This window comes from Mauremys mutica, chromosome 3, assembly GCF_020497125.1.
Source record: "Mauremys mutica isolate MM-2020 ecotype Southern chromosome 3, ASM2049712v1, whole genome shotgun sequence".
Classification (NCBI taxonomy): Eukaryota; Metazoa; Chordata; order Testudines; family Geoemydidae; genus Mauremys; species Mauremys mutica.
This window is the reverse complement of record NC_059074.1, coordinates 84364155-84390390: the sequence shown is the minus strand read 5'-3', so window position 1 is coordinate 84390390 and position 26236 is coordinate 84364155. Positions and strand designations below refer to the sequence as shown.

The 26236-nt window shown below is 43.3% G+C and overlaps 1 protein-coding gene across 2 annotated transcripts in view; it reads right to left on the bottom strand.

Annotated features, from left to right (window-relative positions):
- The window catches only part of FIG4 (FIG4 phosphoinositide 5-phosphatase), a 161612-nt gene that overhangs the window by 44041 nt on the left and 91335 nt on the right, over positions 1-26236 (bottom strand). For both annotated transcript variants that reach the window (XM_045009546.1, XM_045009547.1), the window contains exons 17-20: positions 24869-24927; positions 23345-23492; positions 20946-21029; positions 8505-8700 (exon numbers count right to left, since the gene is read on the bottom strand). In XM_045009546.1, coding sequence (XP_044865481.1) covers positions 8505-8700; positions 20946-21029; positions 23345-23492; positions 24869-24927 — 487 coding nt within the window. The remainder of the gene's footprint in view (positions 1-8504; positions 8701-20945; positions 21030-23344; positions 23493-24868; positions 24928-26236) is intronic.

Sequence of the window (26236 nt, the reverse complement as noted above, 5' to 3'; positions counted from 1 at the left end):
CAAACAAAAGTTCTCATTTACTTTTTTTCAGAAAAGCCTTTTAATAAATATTACAACAAGGACAATACTAGAACAATTTTTGTTATTACTAATTGTCTGTCTGCTTTGTGTTACCGTAAGATTTAAGAAAGTGTGATTAATTTTTGCAATTATAAAGAAGAATTTGACTTCTTTAGCACCTTCTCTCTAAAGATCAACATATTTTGTAAACTTTAATGAAGTAAACTTCACAACATGTGACCTAGATAAACATTAACCCTACTTTACACTTCTTATTAAGCCTGTAGCGTTTACAAGCATCACCGTAGCCAATGGAAGGTGACATCCTTAAAATGTTAATGTTTAGAAACTGTCTAAATATGCATGCTCAAAGTTGCTAACTTAAACATTCATAACATTAAATATAATTTATTTTCTTCAAATTCAGTTTTTATTCACAGCAAAATTTATAAAAACAAGACATGTTTGAAGTTAGAATCATAGAATATCAGGGTTGGAAGGGACCTCAGGAGGTCATCTAGTCCAACCCCCTGCTCAAAGCAGGACCAATCCCCAACTAAATCGTCCCAGCCAGGGCTTTGTCAAGCCTGACCTTAAAAACCTCTAAGGATCGAGATTCCACCACCTCCCTAGGTAACCCATTCCAATGCTTCATCACCCTCCTAGTGAAAAAGTTTTTCTTAATATCCAACCTAACTTCCCCTCCCCCACTGCACCTTGAGACCATTACTCCTTGTTCTGTCATCTGGTACCACTAAAAACAGTCTAGATCAGGGGTGGCCAACCTTTGGCTCTGGAGCCACATGCGGCTCTTCATAGTTTAATATGTGGCTCCTTGCATAGGCGCCAAGTCCAGGGCTGGAGCTACAGGGGCCAACTTTCCAATGTGCTACAGGGTGCTCACTGCTCAACCCCTGGCTCTTTCCCAGGCCCCAGTCCCTACCCCTGAGTCTGACGCACCCTGGCTCCTTCCCCCAACCTCCATCCCTCGAGCCTCCTGCACACCACAAAACAGCTGATCACAGCGGGCGAGAGGCGCAGGGATGGAATGTTAGGTGCTGATCGGTGGTGCTGCTGGTGGGTGGGGGGAGTAGCTAATGTGTTACTGTGGCCCTTTGGCAATGCACATTGGTAAATTTTGGCTCCTTCTCAGGCTCAGGTTGGCCACACCTGGTCTAGATCCATTCTCTTTGGAACCCTCTTTCAGGTAGTTGAAAGCAGCCATCAAATCCCCCCTCATTCTTCTCTTCTGCAGACTAAAACAATCCCAGCTCCCTCAGCCTCGCCACATAAGTCATGTGCTCCAGCCCCATGATCATTTTTGTTGCCCTCCGTTAGACTCTTTCCAACTTTTCCACATCTTTCTCATAGTGTGGGGCCCAAAACTGGACACAGTACTCCAGATGAGGCCTCACCAATGTTGAATAGAGGGGAATGATCACGTCCCTCAATCTGCTGGCAATGCTCCTACTTATACAGCCCAAAATGCCATTAGCATTCTTGGCAACAAGGGCACAGTGTTGACTCATATCCAGCTTCTCATCCACTGTAACCCCTAGGTCCTTTTCTGCAGAACTGCTGCCTAGCCACTCGATCCCTAGTCTGTAGCAGTGCATGGGATTCTTCCATCCTAAGTGCACTTGTCCTTGCTGAACCACATCAGATTTCTTTTGGCCCAATCCTCTAACTTGTCTAGGTCCCTACCCTCCAGCGAATGTACCACTCCTCCCAGTTTAGTGTAATCTGCAAACAGAAAATAAAATTAAAAAAACTCTGTTCTTTATGGAAGTTGAAATAAAATATACTTCTGTTACATTCCTGCGGTTTACAGGTTCTCAAAAATAAGTGTTTCTTGGGGCTAGTCTACACTTACCGTCCGGGTCGACGCGGTGAGTTCGACTTCTCGGAGTTCGAACTATCGCGTCTGATCTAGACGCGATAGTTCGAACTCCGGAAGCGCCGCGGTCGACTCCGGTACTCCACCACTGCAAACGGTGGTGGCGGAGTCGACCTTGGAGCCGCAGAGTTCGACCCCGCCGCGTCTGGACGGGTGAGTAGTTCGAATTAGGGTACTTCGAATTCAGCTACGCTATTCACGTAGCTGAATTTGCGTACCCTAATTTGAACCCCCTTTTTAGTGTAGACCAGGCCTTGAATTAGATATTTTTAATCCTTTTCAGTCATAGCTAACTGCATAAATTATTTCCTACTACATTATTAGCTCAGCCCACATGTTTCAAAGCCTGCATTATAGCCTCTCTTTGGATACCTGAATGCTGGGACCCATGACAAATAATGGCTATTGCTGAAATGTTAATTCCAAAACACTCTCTTAAAAGCCCATATCTGATGCTCCAATTAACTCAAAACTAACCGCATTGTGTAATCTATTCTAAACGAAGATTAACTAGTGAATATACACAGGTTTGGTGTTTAACATACTCTTTTACATTTGATCTCTGCACACAAAAAAAAGAAGCATAATTACCACCTTTATATATAAAATATGCACCAAAGATAGTTTTGTGCTTTTGAGGTTTATAATGGTGGCCACAAATACTAACATAGCCCCAAATTTTGCAATGGATTGTGAGCGGGCATACTGGGGCCCATGGGCAATCATTCACAGCAGTAGTAAAGTTACATAAATTAATAATTAAATTCTCAGTATGTTTCAATAGACATAAGGGTACTAACAGAGCAAAATATGACTCAATATTGTTATTAACAATGAGAATAAATTAATTTAACGCTGGTTATAAACCAATACAGCTTAAAAACATCTTAAATAATATTTTGAATTTACATACACCTTTGATTAAAGCATCTCAAAATATTTTACAAAAATGTATTCAGGCTCAGTAAGAGGGAGGGAAGGATTATATCCATTTTATAGATGGACAAAATGAAGTGAAATCACTTGCCCAGATTGCACAGCACCTCATGAACAAGAGTCGGTGACAGTGCTCAAGAGTCGTGACTCCTGGTTCCTTGCTACAACCACTTTAAAACCCCCTTCTTTTTCATTGGTCTAAGACACTTACTCCATTATTCTGAGAGACATCCAACATTAACATCACAGTATTTCAGAATTATTGCATCAAACAACACAAGCTGGGCTTGGGAAAATTTAAGCCCTGTACATGTGGCTAACATTCATATATGAGAAGTCAATCACAGTCTATAAAACAATCTTGAGGTCACTGATATATTGTTGAAAACTGTTCTGGAAAAGAAGTAATTTTAATCTTCATTGTTATCAAGCAACACACTTTTAGCCAAGTGTAGGATATTTTGGCCTATAATCATGTAGGCATTAAACAGAAACTTACTAAAAATACAACAAATTAAAGTTTATATTAATGGATTTAACAAGCAGCTTGACTTTGAGCTTTGATAGAGTAAAATAACCATATACACTGTTTGCCAGTGTCCCAGCAGAGTGACAGTTCTGTAATTTCTTACTTAGACCATGAGGTCCTGGAAGCCTTGAGAAAATGTAAGCATGAGATGTATGAATGAGAGAAAATAATTTTCTGAGTCAGAGGACAATGGTTCGTAAGTTACTACCAGGAAAATATAGGCTCTAATAGTCAAGAAGAAGCTATTTCAGAGTCGACTGTTCACCCAGACAGAGGTAGTTGAGATCATTTTGGTGGAATCATTCTCTCCTGTTATTCCCCTATTATATACATACTTGGGAAACTCAAGAAAGAACTCAAATGTGAAGTTGCGGAACTATTAACTAAGGTTTGTAACCTGTCCTTTAAATCAGCTTCGGTACCCAACGACTGGAAGTTAGCTAATGTAACACCAATATTTTAAAAGGGCTCTAGAGGTGATCCCGGGAATTACAGACTGGTAAGTCTAACGTTGGTACCGGGCAAATTAGTCGAAACAATAGTAAAGAATAAAATTGTCAGACACATAGAAAAACAAACTGTTGAGCAATAGTCAACATGGTTTCTGTAAAGGGAAATCGTGTCTTACTAATCTATTAGAGTTCTTTGAAGGGGTCAACAAACATGTGGACAAGGGGAATCCAGTGGACATAGTGTACTTAGATTTCCAGAAAGCCTTTGACAAGGTCCCTCACCAAAGGCTCTTACATAAATTAAGCTGTCACGGGATAAAAGGGAAGGTCCTTTCATGGACTGAGAACTGGTTAAGAGACAGGGAACAAAGGGGAGGAATAAATGGTAAATTCTCAGCATGGAGAGGGGTAACTAGTGGTGTTCCCCAAGGGTCAGTCCTCGGACCAATCCTATTCAACTTATTCATAAATGATCTGGAGAAAGGGGTAAACAGTGAGGTGGCAAAGTTTGCAGATGATACTAAACTGCTCAAGATAGTTAAGACCAAAGCAGACTGTGACGAACTTCAAAAAGATCTCACAAAACTAAGTGATTGGGCAACAAAATGGCAAATGAAATTTAATGTGGATAAATGTAAAGTAACGAACATTGGAAAAAATAACCTCAACTATACATACAATATGATGGGGGCTAATTTAGCTACAACGAGTCAGGAAAAAGATCTTGGAGTCATCGTGGATAGTTCTCTGAAGATGTCTACGCAGTGTGCAGAGGCGGTCAAAAAACCAAACAGGATGTTAGGAATCATTAAAAAGGGGATAGAGAATAAGACTGAGAATATATTATTGCCCTTATATAAATTGATGGTATGCCCACATCTAGAATATGGCATACATATGTGATCTCCTCATCTCAAAAAAGATATACTGGCACTAGAAAAGGTTCAGAAAAGGGTAACTAAAATGATTAGGGGTTTGGAATGGGTCCCATATGAAGGCAGATTAAAGAGGCTAGGACTCTTCAGCTTGGAAAAGAGGAGACTAAGAGGGGATATGATACAGGTATATAAAATCATGAGTGATGAGGAGAAAGCGGATAAGGAAATGTTATTTACTTATTCCCATAATACAAGAACTACGGGGTCACCAAATGAAATTAATAGGCAGTAGGTTTAAAACAAATAAAAGGAAGTTCTTCACGCAGCGCACAGTCAACTTGTGGAACTCCTTACCTGAGGAGGTTGTGAAGGCTAGGACTATAACAGCGTTTAAAAGAGAACTGGAAAAATTCATGGTGGTTAAGTCCATTAATGGCTATTAGTCAGGATGGGTAAGGAATGGTGTCCCTTTGTTTGTCAGAGGATGGAGATGGATGGCAAGAGAGAGATCACTTGATCATTGCCTGTTATGTCCACTCCCTCTGGGGCACCTGGCATTGGCCACTGTTGGTAGACAGGATACAGGGCTAGATGGACCTTTGGTCTGACCCGGTACAGCTGTTCTTATGTTATCTTGCTTGATGTTCCTCAGAAAGCAAGGTATGGTGCAACAGAAGGGAGGATGGGCATTAGGTGTCCTGACCAAGGGAAATGTGTTTCACCTCTGGAGTCCTGACCTTGTCGCCCCTGGAATGGTAGATTATTCATTTTCTGTTATCTTGGGTCACAAACAGGTCCCAGGATGGAGACACCCATTGATGAAATATGATCTGTACCACGGAGTAATGAATATCCCATTTGTGGTCCTTAGAGGAGTACCTGGCTGACTATGTCTGCTAGTGTGTCATGAATCCCTGGGAAGTATCCTGCTGACACAGTGATCGGGTGACAAATATACCAGCTCCAAAAATTGACCACCTCTATCCAGAAAGTGGTGATTGTGCTCCCCCTCAGGTCTGAATGAGTGGTAGGAATTATTAGTAGGCCTCATGGACTGCTCAAATTTCTAGGAGGTTTCTGGCCATGATGGACTCCTGGGGAGTCCACATCCTGTGCTGTATGTTCATCTAGATGGGCACCCCACTCTAACAAGGAGGTGTCCATGATCAGTATCTCCTCATACGTGGGCAGAATGAAAGGGAACTCCCCAAACACACACTTGTTCCCTAGTCTCCCACCAGGCTAAAGAAGCTCATGCTCTATGTGGGAGTGAGTAATTTATTTGGTGTGTATACCATCTGAAGCCAAGATTGCAGGCAACAAAGTCAAAACCTTGCAAAGGGTCTCACATGTACAGGAAACCACGCAACCTAGAAGGCTGAGACATGAACAGACTGAAGCCCATGGACTCAGTCTGAGTTGAATAACAACTTCCTTTATGGATTGGTGACTGGCCTGAGGAAGATATACTGTGGCACTGATAGATTCCAGAATTGCCCTGATAAACACTATAGCTTGCATAAGACCTAAAATGGATTTTATATTTATACAGAGTCCCAGTGAATGTAGAAAATGGAGCAAGAATGAGGTTGCTGTCACTACCACCTGATGAGATCTCTCAATCAGTAGCTAATCAAAGTAAGGAAAAACTGATGGTCCGTGGCCTTGGAAATGAGCAACCATTGCTGATAGTACCTTTGTAAATAGCCTTGGGGCTGGTGCAAGGCTAAAGGGGAGCACCTTGTGCTGAAACTAGTTCAGACCTACAGTGAGTCTAAGGAACTTTCTATGTGAGGGGTGGATGTCTATGTGGAAGCAGGCATCTTTCATATCAAGAGTTATGAATCAATCATCTTTATTCAGGTGAAGAAATTACTGATGCCCAGGTGGCCATTCTGAATATCAATCTACAGATAAAGACATTGAGCTGTTTGCATTCTATGATGGGTCTTCATACTCCCTTTTTGCAGGAGGAAATATTTTGAGTAAAAAACTTTCCCCAGTATTGAAGGCAGCCTCAGCACTACAGCACCCTGATGAAGAAAGGACTTTACTTCTTGAATGAACATCCTTTCATCAGAGTGGTCCCTGAAGAGGGATGGGAAAGAGGCATTCTATGGTATAGTGGTATGAATGATGTTGAGAACCCATTTGTTTGTCATTATCCTCTGCCAGGCTTCGGAGAAATGAGATAGATGGCCACCAAATTGGGTATCAGAGTTTTGGGTTGATGAATGCAGCATCTGGAGTGTTTCACAGCTCTCAAAGGTCCTGTCAAAAATGTATTTTAGTATAAGACTGTGGTTGGAAGCAGGGAAGAGGTGGGAACATCATATTTGATCCATATTTGATCCTTCATGGTGGTTCAAAACCGCTCTGGGTGGTAAAATAATTGTAGTACTGGTTGTGCCTGTATGTGTGTGGTCTGTGGTATTTCTTTTTTGGAGGAGGAATGTAGATGTCCAGCGAGTGGAGGGTTACCCCAGCATCCTTCAACGAGTGTAACAAATCATTCATCTTCTCACTGAAGAGATTGTTCCCTTCAAAGGGCAAATCCTCCACTGCAGATTGGTCTTCCCTGAGGAATCCAGAGGAATGAAGCCATGACACTCGATGTGTGACAACAGCGAGACAATCGATCTGGAGGCTGACTGCTGCAGCAAAGCTTGGAGGGATGATCTAGCAATCAATTTACTCACTGTGCCTGCCCTCCTAAGGAAGTTTGTGAGTAAATTCTGTGAATTTAGAGTTACAAACAAAATGGTACTTGGACAATAATGTCTGAAAGTTGGCTGTACAAAATTGCATACTGGTTAAAATAAAAACCTCTCTCAAAAATAGGTTTAAGTGTTTGGGCTTGGCTGCCTTATTGGAAGGGGTAGACTTTAGTTTGTGTTGCTTGCTCTTATAAGTGGCAGCTTGAGCTACCAAGGAGTTTGGGGAGATGTGTGAATAAAAATTCTGCTCCCTTCGCTGGCACAAAATGTTTCTGGGTTCTCCATTATTTAAATCAAGACTGGGTATCTTTCTAAATCACATACTCTAACTCAACCAGAAATTATGGGCTTGATGCAGAACCTCACCCAGCAAGTTCTATGGCCTGTGTTATGCAGGAAGTCTGATGCCGGAAATTATGGTGGGGTCAGACAATTATTTAATGACAGTAGCTATTGAGATTCAAAAAGTTAAAGCTTTATAACTGTTAAAACACAAACTGGAAACATCACGTCAGAATATTTGAAGTAAATATCCTTAAATCAAACTCTAATAAGTTCCCAACCCGCATTTTTCTTACTTTACATATCTGTAAAACTAATATCTGATAAAAATCAGAATGTGCAGTTTAGATAATAGTCTGAGGTGTTAATTTAGTTTAATAAAACTAAATTAAGTTACTACTTAGCAATTCAGAACTCAGATACCAAGGAAGTCTTCAAAGGGACACTTTCAACTTGAAATCTAGTCAATTTCAAAACCTGAATTAAAAGTAGTGTTAGATACTATACCTGCCCACAAATCCCTTTCCAGTTTTTATGGCTTTAGAATCACATTTTCTAATTTTTTTTAAATGTTATTTTCTTCCCTAATACTGTGTGAGAGGCTCCAACAAACAGGGAAAATGACAATTGTGTATAATCAGGTTCACTAAATGCCGTCAAATGCATAAAGCAAATAAACTGGAGAAAATAATTTTCCCGTTTAATGTCAGGAACATTAGGTGTTACAAGTAACACTAGGCAAAATATTTTCATAAGAAATGTGTATTTTAAGTTGATGGTCTCCCTTCATGTGTGCCAGTGCAATTTTCTCACCTCTGTTATTTTTACATTATCGCCTGTATCTGTCATCTTTACTGGAGTGGAACGCTGAGAAACAGCTCCTTCATCTTCTTTGTCAGTCCCAGAATCATCCTCAGAACTACTTGACGCTGCTTCCTCACTTGGGGGAGGAGGGGCACTAGCAGCTGTTTTGCGCTGCAGCACAGTTTCTTCTCTATTACTTTTGTTCCTATATATTCAAAGAAGAAAGACAGTGCACACATTTATTAAATGAACACAAAATACTTTCAAATATACCATACGTATATTCCTGAATTTTGGTTTCCATCTCATCTGGCATAAGGTGCAAGAACAAATTCTATGTTCTGAATGTCTTCTGTTATTCTTGAAGGCTCTGCCCGCCCTTTGAATCTCCTGTTTTTTCTTTTCCCTGGGTATTCACTATATCGGTATCTGTTCTCATACTGATGAATGTCTGAAGTCATTTCCATGACTATGCCAACTTTCTTCCATTTTCTGCTTAGTCTCTTTTTTCACTCCTGCTTTTTCTCTCTTTCTAAACAACTTTATGTATCTTTCATGATTGATCCTTGCATCACCAAACCTTGTATCTTTGGCTCCCAACCTACATTCTCTTCCCAAGTCTTGAAAGTTTGAAAAACAAAGCCATAAAACTGCTGGATAGTGTTAATGACTTTCCTTCTCCCCAACAGTGACACCTTCTCCCTGGTCTCCAAATCAGAGAACTCCCTTTAGGCACTCCATGCTCACATCTTTAACTGTCTGACATTTTCTTTTGGATGTTCTATAGCTGTCTTAGAGCCAGTCTCTCAGAAACTGAGTTTATCATCTTTCCTCCTTCTCTCTCTCTCCCCATCACCTTGTGTCTTCAACACCACTGACACCTCCACTCTCCTGTTCCTTGGCTCACAACCTTGGTGTCATCCGTGACTTCTCCCCTTCTCCCCCTTTTCCAGTCTTTTATTTCTTCCTTTTTAACCATCAATATCCACTTTTTCCTAACTACACACTTTCTCATGCTACAATCCTTGAAAAGCTTTGGTCATTTCCTGCCATGGCTAGTGTGTCTCTCATTTCAATTTATAAAGAACACTGCTGATAAACACAACTTCCTCTCCATTTCCTCCGATCATGTCAACTTCTTATTGTTTCCATATAGAAATCTGAAGCCACCTTCAGAAGGGATCTTTCCAGGCTAGGGAATAAAACATTAAGGGATTGGGTTCTTGGGTCTGTCCACTTGGTGTATGCAACAGTCTGAGAAAAAGAGGTGGGTGTAAAGGAGTCTCTAAGCCATTACTGTGGGTTCCTTATCCCTGGACCACTGGGCACAGGTCCAGTCTCAAAAAGCAATTTAGAGCTGTTTTGCAGCTGTTCTAAGTTCCACTGGCTACAACAGCCCTCAAAGGGTCAAGAGGCTAGCAGGGGACCACTGGAGCATAGCAGTGCTACAGTCATGCCCCATTTTCCCCAACCACAGACTCAATTGTGGCACCAACAGAAGTGTCTATGTCAGCTTTAAGTGACCTGGGAAATCAGGTATCCATTTAATTCAGCTTTAAGGTATGATTGTTTAGGGACTTTCCCTGGTTCTCAATGGCACTGTAGAAGACTGAACAAAGAGGATGGTAGCTGAAGGAGTTATTCAGTGCAGATGTGTCAGATGAAGAAAGTGGAAGAAACAGAAGCATTTGCTGGTACTTATAGCTTGGAAGTTGGTAAAGCCTGTTTCACTTAGTTTAGAGTCATTAAACTGCCTCATGAGTAAGTTCAGGGCATCCTGACACGGTAATGCCCTGGAAATATGGAACCAAAAGCATGGATCTGTTGTAATACCCTTGGTGATTTAGTGCTACACTTTGGAAAAAACATACAATTACTCTGGGCTGTCACTCATAGTAGACTAGGCACACTATCACTTCTTGGGATTTCTATGTAGAGCGTAAACATACTGATAACCTCTTGTAGATAGCTACCACTAGTAATTTTCCCCTTGGAAAAATACAATAATGATGTGTTTTGCAAATGGATTTTTAAGACTGAAAACAGAAGTACAAAAAAAAGGATACTCTACTTTATCCAATGTTTTAAAACAAAGAGCTCAAGCACACAAGCTCATGAGGCTATATAAACTGGGAAGACCAGAGATCTTAGAATGCATCCTTGTAAATAAACAGAACAATTTGTCCTGCTGTTTGAAACAAATCAATATTTAGATACAGAGTCAAACGATTTAATAAGTAAAATTACAAAAAATTCAAGGAGGAGATTGGCAAATCAATACACAGTTCAGAGATGCCTCATTAAAATGTTAAAGTCTATTGGATCAAATGAAGGTAAAGTGACTTTTTCAACCAGTAGCCAACTGTTCCTTTAGAAAATAAAACATTAACTGTATGCAGCTCTATAGTTGATGTTCCATGCCAAAAGTATGAGACTTCACAGAAATGTCTGAACAATGTATTCTTTGTTTGCGGACACTGACATATACTAACTTAAAGAGGAGAGAAAATCAAATTAGCTTGGAACTGCCTAATACAAAAATGGGAAAGAGCAAAATAGCAAAATTACTAGATTATGCAACCCATCGGGCCCTTATTTTGAAAGAACAGGAAATCCTTTTTCCCCTTTCATCCTTATGCTTTATATCTTAAGTCAAGACCCCAAATTCCAGTCTCTCCTATCTTTGCCAATTAACACTTCATTAAAGATTAGTATATTTGAAGTTCCAATAATGGGAATGATATGAATGTGAAGGCCCCAAGGTCAACATTTTCAAACTTGAATACTTAGAAGCGAGACAACTAAATAAGTGGCCTGATTTTCAAAGACAGTGACTATCCACAGTTCTGACTGACTCCCAATGAATTATTTCATTCTATTTCGTCTTATTTCCAATAACTTTTCTAGAATATTAGAAAACAAAAACTATATTTAGAGACAGTTAAGACTGTAGCAGGACATACCCCCTCCTTTCAAAAATTTAAAATAATGGAAATAAGATGTTAACGGAATGACTTGTACGTTCCTTTCCACCTTCATATTGATAGCATTGTATACTGTACCACAGTACAACACTCCAAAAGACCTTTTCTCTTCCATCTCCAATAGATACCAAAAAGCAATACAAACCCCATGTTCATCAAACTAGCACTCTAACACAAAACCTTAACAGTGACCTCAGCAGTGTGGAGACAGAATAACTGTCTCACATTCCATGCATTTGGGAAGTCAGATTGGTCATCTGCTGATATAACAGAAACAAAAGCATACAAGATCCTTGTTAAAGTTTTGTTAGAATACAAGTTTGATTAAGTTTAGGGTATATACTGTTCAGCAGCTCTTCTGTCTTCTAAGTTGGGGATCATTGCTTTAATCAATAATAAGGATAGTAAATTGCATGGAAATTTAAACAGAGCTTAGAAGAGGGGAGATCTGAACTTCTGGTCTCCTCTCTCAGATCAAGGAACCTTCTCCTAGACTACAGGGCTATTTGGAACAATCTTTCTCCAACAACAGCATTTGTGCAGACTTCTCATTAAATCATACTGGTGGGTTTAGCTTGGAGCACATATTTTCTGTTGTGATTAAAATGCTGTACAGGCACACACTAATAGATTACTGACATTCTAAGAATTGGCACATGAGAAGCCACAGCATGGACAGAAAAAAGGTCTCAGATGTTAAGATTTCTTGCAAAAGGAGTACAGAGGAAAGTGATACAATCCAATAGGGACAAAAATCAAAGAGTAATTCTTACACATTTTAAAATCTCTTTCCAAGAGAAATTAAATTGTACTCTAAATCTATATTCTATGCTTTAGTTTTTGCCATTTCTATGAGATTTTTACAAAATAAAGGATGAATGGTCCTGTTAAAATTGTACTTTAATACAACCTTAACTGTGGCACGGCTACTGCTGGACCATCATACAAAACAAAAATCACATACAGTAGCTCAATTCACCCAATGCTTTGTAGACTTTGGAAGAAAGAATTTACAATATAAAATATCAAACTCAGGTAATTTTTAGAAATATATCCACAATAATCACCTCTATTCAGCTTTTACTTGCTGCTGAAGAAAAGAAAAAAAGTAAACACCATTCCTGAACTTTTATCAAAGTACGACTATGTTGCAGGTTCAGTATATTTAAATATATTATATCGTTTCTAAAAATTTCCATAGAAAAGCAGATACCTCAAAAGTTAATGTAACATCACGCAGTCACAGCATTACTGATATGGCAAATTATCTACACCAATGGCTTTTTTAGGACTACAAAAAAACCCAAAAGGTTACTAACCTTCCATAACTGTTGTTCTTTCGCCATTTCACTCCTGGTAGTGTGTGCACACCTCTCAAAAAGTCATCAGAATTTTTTCCCCTCAGTGGTACCCATCGAGGTGGCCTGAGTACCCTCTGTTGCCGTACACCATTGCATGCTGGTATAAAGGGCCCAGCCATCTCCAAGCCTCCTCAGTTTCTTCTTGCTGGACAACTCCAATGCAGAGGGATAGGAGGGAAGGTTGTGGAACGGACATGTACAACACATTTTGAAGAACAGTTATAGAAGGTTAATAACCATTTTTCTTCTTCGGGTGATTGCACATGTGCATTCCACTTTTGTTGAGTCACAAGTGGTACAGTAGGAGGCATCAGAGTTCATGTACACACAGACTGGTGTACAGCTCGTCCAAATTTAGCATCACCTCTAAGTACTGAGTGATGGCAATAACAGGACGCAAAGGTGTGGACTGAAGATCAAGTCACCATTCTACAAATTACTTGGACAGGAACTTGTGCAAAGAATGCCACGGAGAACCCTTGCAATCTTGTGGAATGTACAATCACTTTGCTCAGTAGGGAAATGCCTGCCAAACTGTAACATACACAAATGCAAGAAGTTATCCAAGAAAATTCTTTGTGAAGAGATTGGGAGGTCCTTCATTCTGTCTGCAATGGCCACAAATAGTTGATTTGACAAACTGAACTGTTTAGTCCTGTCCTAAAATGACAAAGCTCTCCTAACATCTAGGAGTGGAGGTGTTGCTTCTTTCTATTGGCATGTGATTTTGGGTAAGACGTGGGTTAGTAAACTCCAGGTTTCTATGAAAATGAGACTTTAGAGAGAAATCTCAGATGAGGGTGCAAGTATATTTTGTCCTTAGACGATGATATAAAGTGGTTTAGATGTCCAATCACGAAGTTCAGCCACCCTCCAGGCTGAAGTGATAGCTACTAAGAAAGCCACCTTCAGTGATAGGTGCAGTATGTGCTAGAGGCTCAGACTGAGGTCTCATGAGCTTTCATAGAACTAGGTTCAAGTCCCGGGGTAGGGGTGGGGAGAGCGGCTTATCTGAGGATACAGCCTATCTACGCCCTTCAGAAATATGATTGCCATATCAGGTGGTGCCTGTTCAGTAGACTCCCCATTCCTCTCTGAAGACAGAGCAGAAATGCCATGTATACAAACTGGATAAGGGGGAAGGGGACCCTCCTGGGTTCCAAAAAGGCTACTGGACTAATGGTGAGCCCCAATGACACTGCAACCACCCAGCCATATGCCTGATGGTACTCCTGCCAGAAGGTCCCTATCAGGGTAGTAAGACCAGCTACAAGGCTGGGAAATGTAGGAGCCAATCTCTGATTCAGAGGACAACGAATCTCCCTTTGCTGACCAAGGGGGAGCTGCTCCTGATGGTGCCAGAGACCAGTGCTGTGTCAGAGTAGGATGTAGTACAGCCAACATTGTAGGCTTCTCCTTCAGTGCGTGAAGGCTGAGGTAAAATAAGTTGTCTTGGTACTGAGTGCTGCACTGATGCTGCTCGTGCCCATCTGTCTGCTGATACCGAGAGCACAGTCTTCTGCACTATCAGAGGTACCTGTACCAAAAGGCTCATCAGATCTCTTGCTACTGCAAAAGCCTCCAGCGTGGTTGGTACTGAGATGCAGAAGGCACTCCTTCAGGTACCTGCCTTGGTGCTGGAGACAAGGGGGCTGGCTTCTGCAGAGAAAAGGAGCGCTTGGTTTTGGTTGCACTCTACTTATTCCCATGCCTAGAGGACTTCAGTGCTGGAGACCTTCCTCTCTTGACAGTCTGCTTATTGGGGAAGGTACATGATACTGAATCTCAGGCAACATAGGAGGCACACCCCTAATCGATGCTGAGGCACTAGGAGCTGAGTTTGAATAGCCAGGCTCTGACAGAGGTAAAACCTGAGCAAAAACTTTAACCTGGCTTCTCTGTCTTTCCTGTCCTAGGCTTAAAGTATTTGCAAATCTAATAACAATCCTGAGTATGGGCTTCCCCTAAACATTTTAAGAAGCTTGAATGAGGGTCACTTAGGCCTGGTCCACACTAGGACTTTAATTCGAATTTAGCAGCGTTAATTCGAAATAATCGTGCACCCGTCCACACCAGGAAGCCATTTAATTCGACCTAGAGGACTCTTTAGTTCGAATTCGGTACTCCACCCCGACGAGGGGAGTAGCGCTAAATTCGACATGGCTATGTCGAATTAGGCTAGGTGTGGATGCAAATCGAACTTCCTAGCTCCGGGAGCTATCCCACACTGCACCACTCTGTTGACGCTCTGGACAGCAGTCCGAGCTCAGATGTTCTGATCAGCCATACAGGAAAAGCCCCGGGAAAATTTGAATTCCTTTTCCTGTCTGGCCAGTTGGACGTTGTGGCGAGCTCAGCAGCACTGGCAGCGATGCAGAGCTCTCCAGCAGAGGAGTCCATGCAATCTCAGAGTAGAAAGAGGGCCCCAGCATGGACTGACCGGGAAGTCTTGGATCTGATCGCTGTGTGGGGCGATGAGTCTGTGCTTTCGGAGCTGCGCTCCAAAAAACGGAATGCAAAGACCTACGAGAAGGTCTCCAAAGCCATGGCACTCAGAGGATACAGCCGGGATGCAACGCAGCGCCGCGTGAAAATCAAGGACCTGAGACAAGGCTACCAAAAAATCAAAGCGGCAAACGGACGCTCCGGAGCCCAGCCCCAGACATGCCGCTTCTACGAGGCACTGCATGCCATTCTCGGTGGGTCTGCCACCACTGCCCCACCAGTGACCGTGGACTCTGAGGATGGGATAGTGTCGAGGGGCAGTTTCTCGGCGATGTTCGCCGATGGGGAAGATGAGGAAGGGTTTGTGGAGGACGAGGCAGGCGACAGCGGTTACACAATACTGCTTTCCCCGACAGCCAGGATCTCTTCATCACCCTCACAGAGATCCCCTACCAACCCTCCCCGGCCGTTAACCCGGACTCTGAATCAGGGGAAGGATCAGTCGGTAAGTGCTATAAACATGTAAACATTTATTTCTTAACAAAACAGGAATAAAAACTATATAAAAAGAAGGTCAATGCATATAGGGATCGAACAAAAATCCTCTTGAGACAGTTCAACGAAGCTCTCTGAGAGGTACTCGAAAAGCCTCCGCAGGAGGTTCCTGGGGAGAGGTGCCTTGTTGGGTGCTCCGTGGAAGCACACTCTTCCGCGCCAGGCCATCAGGAGGTATAATGGGAGCATCGCCTCGACCAGCATGGCAGCATAGGGCCCTGGTCTGTGCAGGGATTCACGCAGCATGCGCTCTCTGTTTCTCCTGGAGACCCGCCTCAGGGTGATCTCGCTCGGCGACTGCTGCATCTAATTAGGGGAATTACTTTAATGTTACTATTGTGAGTGCTTGACTTTTCCTTTGCATAACAATGACCGTAGTTTAACAGCCACGTTTTGTAGGCTGCAGAGGAAAAGCATACAGGGATCTTTCACGGGGACAGCCGCGAGGGGCTGGAACAGGGTCAGACTTTATGCTTTCCAGATTGCCTGCAGCAGGAGGGCACTGCTATCCATTAACTGTTAAGCAGCCTAAAGTTTACGGCTTACCAGGCCTGGCTGCTACACGGATTCTGCTGTCCTGCCCCGCTTGTCCGATCTCCAGTGCAAGACCCCAGGCAATGAAAGCGAATGCCGAAAATTCGAACTTGTCCTGAGAGCACATGAGATTAGGTGCCCTGTATGGTCTTGTTCACAGAAACTGAGTAGACTGTGTTCAGTGTTCGCAAACATGTATCTTTGGAAGGAAATCACTTCCTTTTTCCCATCACACAGCTGCGGCTCTTTCCCGAACTGCCCCGGCATCCCCCTCACAGAGGCTGGCGCAGATTAGGCGGCGAAAGAAAAAGACTCGGGACGAGATGTTCGCTGAACTGATGGCCTGCTCCAGAGCCGAGGCGGCCCAGCAGAGCCAGTGGAGGGAGACCCTCTCTCAGCAGCAGCACTCACACAGCGAACGGGAGGACAGGTGGCGGCAGGAAGACCAGCAGGCGACTCAAACGCTGCTTGGACTAATGAGGGAGCAAACGGACACGCTCCGGCGCCTTGTGGATGTTCTGCAGGACCGCAGGCAGGAGCAGAGAGCTCCCCTGAACTGTATCTGCAACCGCCCTCCCTGCCACAAAGTCCTGTCCCCCCATCACCCAAAATCACAAGAAGGAGGGGCGCTAGGGGCCGTGAAAACTGTCACTCCACCCCAGCAGAGCGCTCATGTACCAAACAGCTCTCATTCCCTAAAGTATGAGAATTGCTTGCCTTCCTGGCTCACCCGATCCCAAATCCCAGTTTCATCCCCCAACTGTGTAGTTGAGTATTAAAAATAGTTTGCTGTTCATTACTGTTTCCGTCATGTTTCTTTGCAGAAGACTTTGTATGAAGGGGGGGGGAGGGGTTTGTTAATTGCATAGGACAGCCACCATTAACAGGGTACAGACATGGGGGCAGGATCAACAGCAGATCACACACAGAGTGCAGTCACTAGGCACCCGGGTCACTCTGCGAGGTGTCTGCTGCCCCAGGTCAGTCTGGGAGGTGTATGTTGCCCCAGGGTCCGAGCGCCTGGCATCCACAAATGGCAAGGCAGGCTGCCCTTACCATGCCCTTCCACCCTAGCCATGAACCTCTCCGATGCCCTGAGCCCCAGCCAGAGCCATCATCCCCCCACACCTACTCACCCTTCCCACACACCCCTCACCCCTTCCTGCAAACCCACCCCTTCCTGCACACCCTCCGGTAACCGTCCTCCCCCCAGAGACCGCTGTAGGAGCAGGAGCCTGTCAGTCCTCGAGTGTAGAAGCGGTCTGTACATCACTGCACACCGTACCCACCACAGTCTGCGTCCCTGTTGGAACCCTTGAACGACAATTCGTTAGTAAAGAAAACTTTGTTAATTAAAAATGTTCCAATAACTTTATTTTTAAACGTCTGTTGGAAGGGGGGAAACCTGGTGAACGGGGTATGTAACCGCTGAAAAAAGACAATAGGAACTGAAACAGGGGCAGGTTCAGCTTCTCTGTAAAGAGACTGGACAGTCATAGGTTACCCTGCTCTCTGAGGAACCTAGCTTTCAAAGCCTCCCGGATGCACAGCGCTTCCCGCTGGGCTCTTCTAATCGCACGGGTGTCTGGCTGAGTGTAATCAGCAGCCATGCGATTTGCCTCAACCTCCCATCCCGCCATAAAGGTCTCCCCCTTGCTCTCACAGAGATTGTGGAGCACACAGCAAGCTGCAATAACAACGGGGATATTGGTTTCGCTGAGATCCGAGTGAGTGAGTAAGCTCCTCCATCTCCCCTTGAGACGTCCGAAAGCACACTCCACCACCATTGTGCACTTGCTCAGCCGGTAGTTGAAGAGCTCCTTGTCACTGTCCAGGGCGCCTGTATAGGGCTTCATGAACCAGGGCATTAGCGGGTAGGCTGGGTCCCCGAGGATCACTGTAGGCATCTCCACATCCCCAACACTTACTTTGTGGTCCGGGAAGAAACTACCTTTCTGCAGGCGTCTAAACAGACCAGAGTTCCTGAACACACGCGCGTCATGAACCTTGCCCAGCCACCCGACGTAGATGTTGGTAAAACGTCCCCTATGGTCCACCAGTGCTTGCAGCACCATTGAAAAGTAGCCCTTTCGGTTAATATACTGGCTGGCCTGGTGGGCCGGTCCCAGGATAGGGATGTGAGTGCCATCTATAGCCCCACCGCAGTTTGGGAATCCCATCGCGGCGAAGCCATCTATGACGACCTGGACGTTTCCCAGGGTCACCACCTTTGAGAGCAGTAGGTCAACGATTGCGTGGGCTACTTGCATCACAGCAACCCCCACGGTAGATTTGCCCACGCCAAAGTGGTTCGCTACTGACCGGTAGCTGTCTGGCGTTGCAAGTTTCCAGAGGGCTATGGCCACTCGCTTCTGCACACTCAGGGCTGCTCGCATCTGGGTGTCCTAGCGCTTCAGGGCAGGGGCCAGCAAGTCACACAGTTCAAGGAAAGTGCCCTTACGCATCCTGAAGTTTCGCAGCCACTGTCATTCATCCCAGACCTGCAGCACTATGCGGTCCCACCAGTCCGTGCTTGTTTCCTGGGCCCAGAATCGCCGTCCCATAGCATGAACGTGACCCATTGCCACCATAATCTCCACAGCGCGGCGTACCGTGCTTTGTGAGAGCTCTGTGCCACTCTCACACTTCACGTCCTCACCGCGCTGCCAGAGCCTCCTCGCCCGATTTCTCAGCAGCTGACTTTGGAAGAGGTGTTCGATAAGGTGCGAGGAGTTGACAACGGCCATAAGTGCAGCGATGATCGCAGTGGGCTCCATGCTCGCAGTGCTGTGGCGTCTGCGCTGTCACTGACCAGAAAAGTGCGCGAACAGAGTTCCCGCTGGCGCTTTCAAGGAGAGAGGGCGGGAGTGACGGTTGAATGATGACAGTTACCCAAAACCACCCTCGACACATTTTTCCCCCAGAAGGCATTGGGGGCTCTACCCAGCATTCCAATGGGAAGCGGGGACTGCGGGAACTGTGGGATAGCTGCCCAGAATGCACCGCTTCCAATGTCGACGCTTGCCCCGTTAGTGTGGACTCACAAAGTCGAATTAGTGTCCTTAGTGTGGATACACAAATTCGAATTCATCAGGTCGAATCCACAAATTCGACCTAAGTTAAATCGAACTACTCTTGTAGTGTAGACATACCCTTATTGTCATTGGCCTAGTGCAAAAGATACAGGGTTTGAAACCCGGTGACCAAGGCATCCCTTGGTGCTAAGAAATGGAAAAACCCCAAACTGGGTACTGAGAAAGAAACTTATCCTATCTACACTATCAACTAAGTATTAATCAACTAGTAAACTATCTACAACTAATTTACAACAAGCACACAGAGCACTAAGCAATTCCAATTACGGTCACATGGCAGAAAGAGGAAGCTGTGGGATCTTGTAGGTGGCTGGGCCATTTATACCAGCACGCAGTGGGACACAGCAACAGAGGGCACCTGAGCCATCCCAGTGGGTTCCACTGAGGGAAAAATTTCTTATAACTGTGAGTGGAGTGAGTGCACAAATCACCAAGAATGGAATGCACATGCACAGTCACTTGAAGAATGGTGATACTCTTTTTATGATAAACATTCAGACCAGATCTTCAGATGGTCTTAATTTGATATTAGAACACTGAAAGCAATTTTAACTTTAATTTCTGGTGTCACATTCTCAAACTACTCATGACTATCAGCTGACTTTCTTTTTAGAAACTTATTACACATTTAAATATTTATTATACTTAAATCATACTGAAAAAGCATACACTATGCTATAGATCGTACATATTTATTAAAAGATAGTATATTATTGATGTTACATGAGAGACACTATATTACAGCATTCCATCTGCTTTTTCCTGCAACCTTAGCTATAACCATATAGCACCTTGTAATTTTTGTGCATTCTTTTCCGTATTCACTAATTTAGTCGACATTGTGATTCTGAATATACTGGACTTTTTTATTCTATAGTTTTTCTTATCTCTATTTCTTCTAAAAAGAATCTTGTTAGCACCAGGATACATATATTTCTTTTTAACCCATCAACACCATTTTCTTTAGATTTAGTTTGGGGAGAAGAGAGTTATTTACAAAGTCGCTTTAGATGCAAATTAACGTTTGCTACACATTGCAGAAAATTTTCACTATTCTTCTAAATTATGCCTAATCTGAATTATGTTTTAATGTATACTCTCACATAACTGATTTCGTAGTTGGTTTGTCTGGCATACACAGGGCAATGCACAGTAATACAAGATGCTACTGATACTGTAATAAATATATTTAAGGCCTAATTCAAAGTCCACTGAAGTCCGTAAGAATTTTTCCATTTACTTCAAATAGGCCTTGGATCCCTTATACTCTCTTTCTGAGAACAGGTAGGTACTTGAGTTGTGAGGCATAAGGCTAAAACCCAAGAGCCATGTATGGCTTGTGTGTCCCCTTCAAGTCATTGCTCCATCTTGAACTAAGTAATTATGCATTTTGTTGTTAACTGCATTGTACTCTACAATGTTGATGTTATTATGCCAGTATAATATCTTAAATTCCACATTATATGCAAATCTTACCCCACCACTGATTTCCCAGTTTCATCAGGTTTCCGCACTGTAAATGGACTTGGATCAATTCCAACATTCTTGGGCATGAAATCTCTGAAAGAGGGGAGGAAACTAGCCATAAAATAAAGCTCAACATGTGAAATATGCTTCTGAAATTATATTTTGTCTGGTTTTGTTGAAAATTCTTCACATCTCCAAGTCTGAACATCCTGTAACATTTAGTTCTGAATTTAAAAATTGTTGTCATGAATTAAAAAGGATTGTCTAGGTAAAACTTTGATTACAGGTCACAAACTGTCATGTAAAAATTAAAATCCAAAGAGATTTAAGAAGCCTTCAGTTGTACCACGCAGACTCACAAAACATGACTATGCATAGAGTTGTCACTTGTGAAGCAGGGTGGGGCTAATGGAGAGCCAACAATGTTATTTTCATGATGGCGTTCATGACTCTCAGGATAGTTCAAATTGCCATTTTAGATATCATTTTCACAAAAGCCAAAGCATGCATGCTAAAACTATTTTTTAAAATACTCAGTTGGCATGATCCAAGGTGTTAAGGCTGCTAGCCGGAAAATACTCTAGCTGATTGTTTTAATAAACTCCAAGCGCACATGATCTTGAGATAAAAACAGAACATATCTGAACAGAGACATAATTTTTCTCCTAAATTAGGAATTAGGATGGGCTTATCCACATGGCGCTGCAGTTCAGACTATGAGTGTGTGATTTGCAGAGCACTCTAACATGCTATGTTCTACAGGCCCCACACAGACATTGCTGGCATGCACAAAAGGTACCTAGTTCATGTTAACATAGTCCTGTTTTAAATGGGACTACCTAAAATGAACTAGGTAACTTTTAGTTCACGCCAGCAGAATCTAGGTATCTACCTGGGGCTGTTAGAGAGCAACAGGTTAGAACAGTCGTTAATTCACACCCTGTAGTCTGGACTATGGCACTGTGTAGACAAAACTGCATGAATCCAAATGAAGTAGTCTACATTATCTAAAACATGTCCTCTTTCCAGCTGAATAAAGCTCTAAACCAGAAATTCTCAATTGGGGTGTGTCATAAACAGATAGTTAAGGGTTAAGGTCTGTTTTACCTGTAAAGGGTTAACATGTAGTACCTGGTGACCACCTGACCAGAGGACCAATCAGAGATAAGATTTTTTCAAATCTCTGTGGAGGGAAGCCTTTGTCTGAGTGAGAACTGTTTTTGGATCTAACAGAGGACAGTCATGTCTCCAAGTTCTCCTGGAGTAGTTTCTACTAATTAATAGTGAGTATTAATTAGAAAGGCGAATTAGTCTTATGATTTGATTTCTATATTTGCAATTGTGTGTTTGCTAAAGGAAATGCTTTATTCCTGTTTGCTGATATTGCTTTTACTGAGAAAAGGGGGCAGGGGGATTCTCTCCAGAGATTGATAAGGTTATACCCTATGAGTGTCCAGCTTGGGCTCATAGAGATTCTGTATTTTCTTTTTATTCTTTAATAAATTCTTTTCTATTAAGGACTTGTTGGTCTTTCCTTGGGTGGATTCTCAGGGAAAGAGAAGGGGGAGGTATCCCTCTGTAGTTAGATCCCGGTATCTCTCCTAGGAAAAGGGAGGGGGGAGGAAGCAGGGGGAATGGTTTGTTTCTCCTGGGTGTAAGAACTCCATGGATTTGGGGCTCTTGGAATCCCCTAGGATTTTGGGGAAGGACTGTGTCTCAATTCACATTTCCTAATTGAGTGGTGGCAGCTTACTAGATCTAAACTAGGATTTTAGTTTAGAGGGAAACCAAGTCAGGTCCCCACATTGGAGCCGAACAGCTCCAAGTGGGGGTGAGACCTTTGACATGGTGGCATGCGGGTCCTCACCTTGAAACCCCCCAGTTTCAAGTGAGGGTAGACTCATGACAGGGTGGCACATCAAATTTTCAGGGTAGGAGGGCAGTGAACCTTCTAATAATTCAGTAATTATAGTAAAAGTGTGGGGGCCAAGTGCCAGGCTGCAATGCCACTCACTTAAATCTGGCTCAGCCACCCTCCATCACACCAGACAGAGGGGCAGCCGGTCCAAATTTGAGTGGTGGTGTGACCCTGCATGTCAGGTTGCAACGCCACTTACTCAGATGTCTCACTGACCAACATCGGCAGCAGTAATACAGGTAAGGTGTGTTTTTACAGTACCATTTGATTTGTATTTTGAGTAATTTGCCTGAACAAATGCATTAGCAACACTACATAACAGTATCCTTCCCACTATGGTAAAGGGATGGTGGGGGCGCCAAGTAAAAACAAATACTAAAGCGGGGCAAGATTCAAAGAGGCTGAGAAACCAAGCACTAAAGTAAGTTTCAGGTTATGTATTAGAATTGTGAAATCTAAATTATATTGTTTATAACACCACAAAATATACCGTATAGAATTGGTCATTGCCAAGCAAAAGGTGTCATCAAAACTGCTTAATTCATATGGCCGAAAGAACTCATTGTGAATATCAATCTCTTCTTCATATTTGTGAAATTTCTTCACTATCAACTTCCTTCTGTTTTCAGTGCATGTCACTGGGAGGGAAAAAAAACAAAACAAAAAAACGACATGTTCTATTGTGAATCATTAGCACATTTGGAAAAAAAAGATTTGCATACTCCTGTAATAATTTAACCAGATACACTTTCATGTTTTTTCTATAGCACAAGAAATATGATCTAAAAACAAGACATATATTTGAGGGGGTATATTATAAAAGTTAAACTAGTTAATTTGATTCCCTTTTACATTTACATTTCCGATTTGAACAGCTTCCCAGCTGGAGAAGTGGTGATGTGTCTTCCAATTGTATGTGAATTATCAGCTAGACCAGGGGTGGGCAAACTACGGCCTGCGGGCCACATCCGGACCGTGGGACTGTCCTGCCCGGCCCCTGAGCTCCTAGCCTGGGAGGTTCGTCCCCGTCCCCACCCCGCTGTCCTTCCTCCCTCTCCCCCCACAGCCTCAGCTCACTCGCTCCTCCGCTGGGGCAATGAGCTCCTGGGGCAGCACAGCCTGGCCTGACCCAGTCTCTGTACTGTGTGGTGGCAGCGGTGTAGCCTGGCTCCAGCCACCAGTGCTCCAGGCAGCACGGTAAGGAGGTGGGGGGGGTTGGATAGAGGGCAGGGGAGTTCGGGGTGGTGATCCAGGGTGGGAGGGTGGATAGGAGGTGGGGGAATAGGGGCTTGGATGGGGGCAGTGAGGAAGGAGAGGGGGTTGGATGAGGCGGCAGGGGGCAGTCAGGGGCAGGGGTTCGGGGGGGGGCGTCAGGAATGAGAGGAGAGGTTGGATGGGTTAGCGGGGATCCAAGGGCGGTCAAGGGAGAGGGAGCAGAGGGTGTGGATGGGGTAGAGGACCCAGGGGGGCCATTAGGGAACGGGGGGGTTGGATGAGGCAGGAATCCTGTGGGGGGCAGATAAGAGGTGGGGGCCGGGCCATAACCTCCGCCCCTAACCAGCCCTCAATACAATTTCCGAAACCTGATGCGGCCCTCGGGCCAAAAGGTTTGCCCTCCCTGGTCTACACTATTCTTGTGTGTCACCAATTTACAATACTTCAAGCCACATATGAATGGGAAAGACAAAAAACTATTTAAAATGCTTCCCTGCATGTGAACTTATAAAAGCTAAAGTCATATCCACAAATCTACAATAAGCACCACATTCACAATATCTGGCTCAATAATTGATGGACATTTGGCAGGTGTGATGCAAGCATCTCATATATGCTAGTGAAACCCACAGATATTTCCTTCTCAATAAGCTATCAGCTGTTATAACTGCACAGATTTTATCATCAGTTTGTTAATTTGTGATTAAAGGAATAGATGCAAACCATTCAATGGCTGAATAAAAATAATCAGTATTTTTCCAAAATATTCTCTAAAACAAAAAGAACACAGAGCACTTACCCTCATCATAAGGCAGTGGTAAATGATTTAATACACCTTGTGTCCACCAGTAGGTATAGCTATGGGAGAGGGGAAATTCACACATGGAATTGACTTTACTATAATATTTTATAGAGAAAATAAACATTCAATTTACTATCACATCTAAAAACATGCACACCACTTTTTATACACTGTATAGTGACCTAATTGTGCACGGTGGTTGTCATAAACAGATAGTTAAGGGTTAATGCCTCTTTTACCTGTAAAGGGTTAAGAAGTTCACCTAGCCTAGCTGACACTTGACCAGAGGAACCAATGAGGGAACAAGATGTTTCAAAAGGAAGGAGGGAAGTTTTCCTTTGTTTAGTCAGTTTTTCAGTTTCAGCCGGAGTGAAAAAGATCAAGGAACCAGCCTCTTATCAGAGTAGTAAGTTTTAGAAAGGAATAAATAGGTTTATGTTTATTTTCTTTGTAACTTGTCTTGGTACCATTAAGGGAATTATCAAATTTGGGTATTCTTGGGTGTATTAAAGTTTTTGCCCAGGGGAACATCCTCTGTGTTTTGAATCTGTTGTCTGAGAGAGTAGCTGATATGCTAATCTCTCCCAGAGGGTTTTCTTTTACCTTTCTTTTCTTTAATTAAAAGCCTTTTTTCTTAATACCTGATGGATCTAAAAAACAAGGAAAAATCAAAGGGGGTTGGATCTGGATCCACCAGGAGTTGGTGGGAGAAAGGAAGGAGGATGGTTAATTTCTCCTTGTTTTAAGATCCAAGGGGTTTGGATCTGTGTTCACCAGGGAATTGGTGAAGTTTCTCAAGGCTACCCAAGGAAGGGAGTGCTTGTGAATGGTGGCAGCGATACCACGTGCAAGGTGTGCAGCATTAACTCCCGCTTCGCCAAGGTGTACATCTGCTCCACACCGCTGAAACCCGCTTTCCGAGGCACCATACGGAGAGAAGACATTCGAGCCACAGAGAAAGACAAGGTAATAAAGCTGGTAATAAAGCTGGTAATAAAGCTTAGAAGTGTCCATGCAGGTCCCCACATCTGTACCCTAAAGTTCAGAGTGGGGAAGGAACCTTGACAGTGGTTTATACTGCAGGGGTGAGAGAAAGGAAAGAACCATCGCTGGCCTGAAAAGTTCAACAGTTCCCAGTTGTGCAACTGCACCTTTGTGGACAGACCCCTGAAGTCAGTGGGGCTCTATGCAGGAGCAGCAGTCTATCTGCACAGAGCTACATTTACTTCAGGTGTCCAACTTGTTTGGTAGCAGTTGCAGGATTGGCACCTAAGACATAATGCATGGAGGGAGATCAAGAAGCATGTGGAGAGGGTGTCTGAGAAGACAATGGTCATAACAATGCAAAACTATCAGATAAGCTTA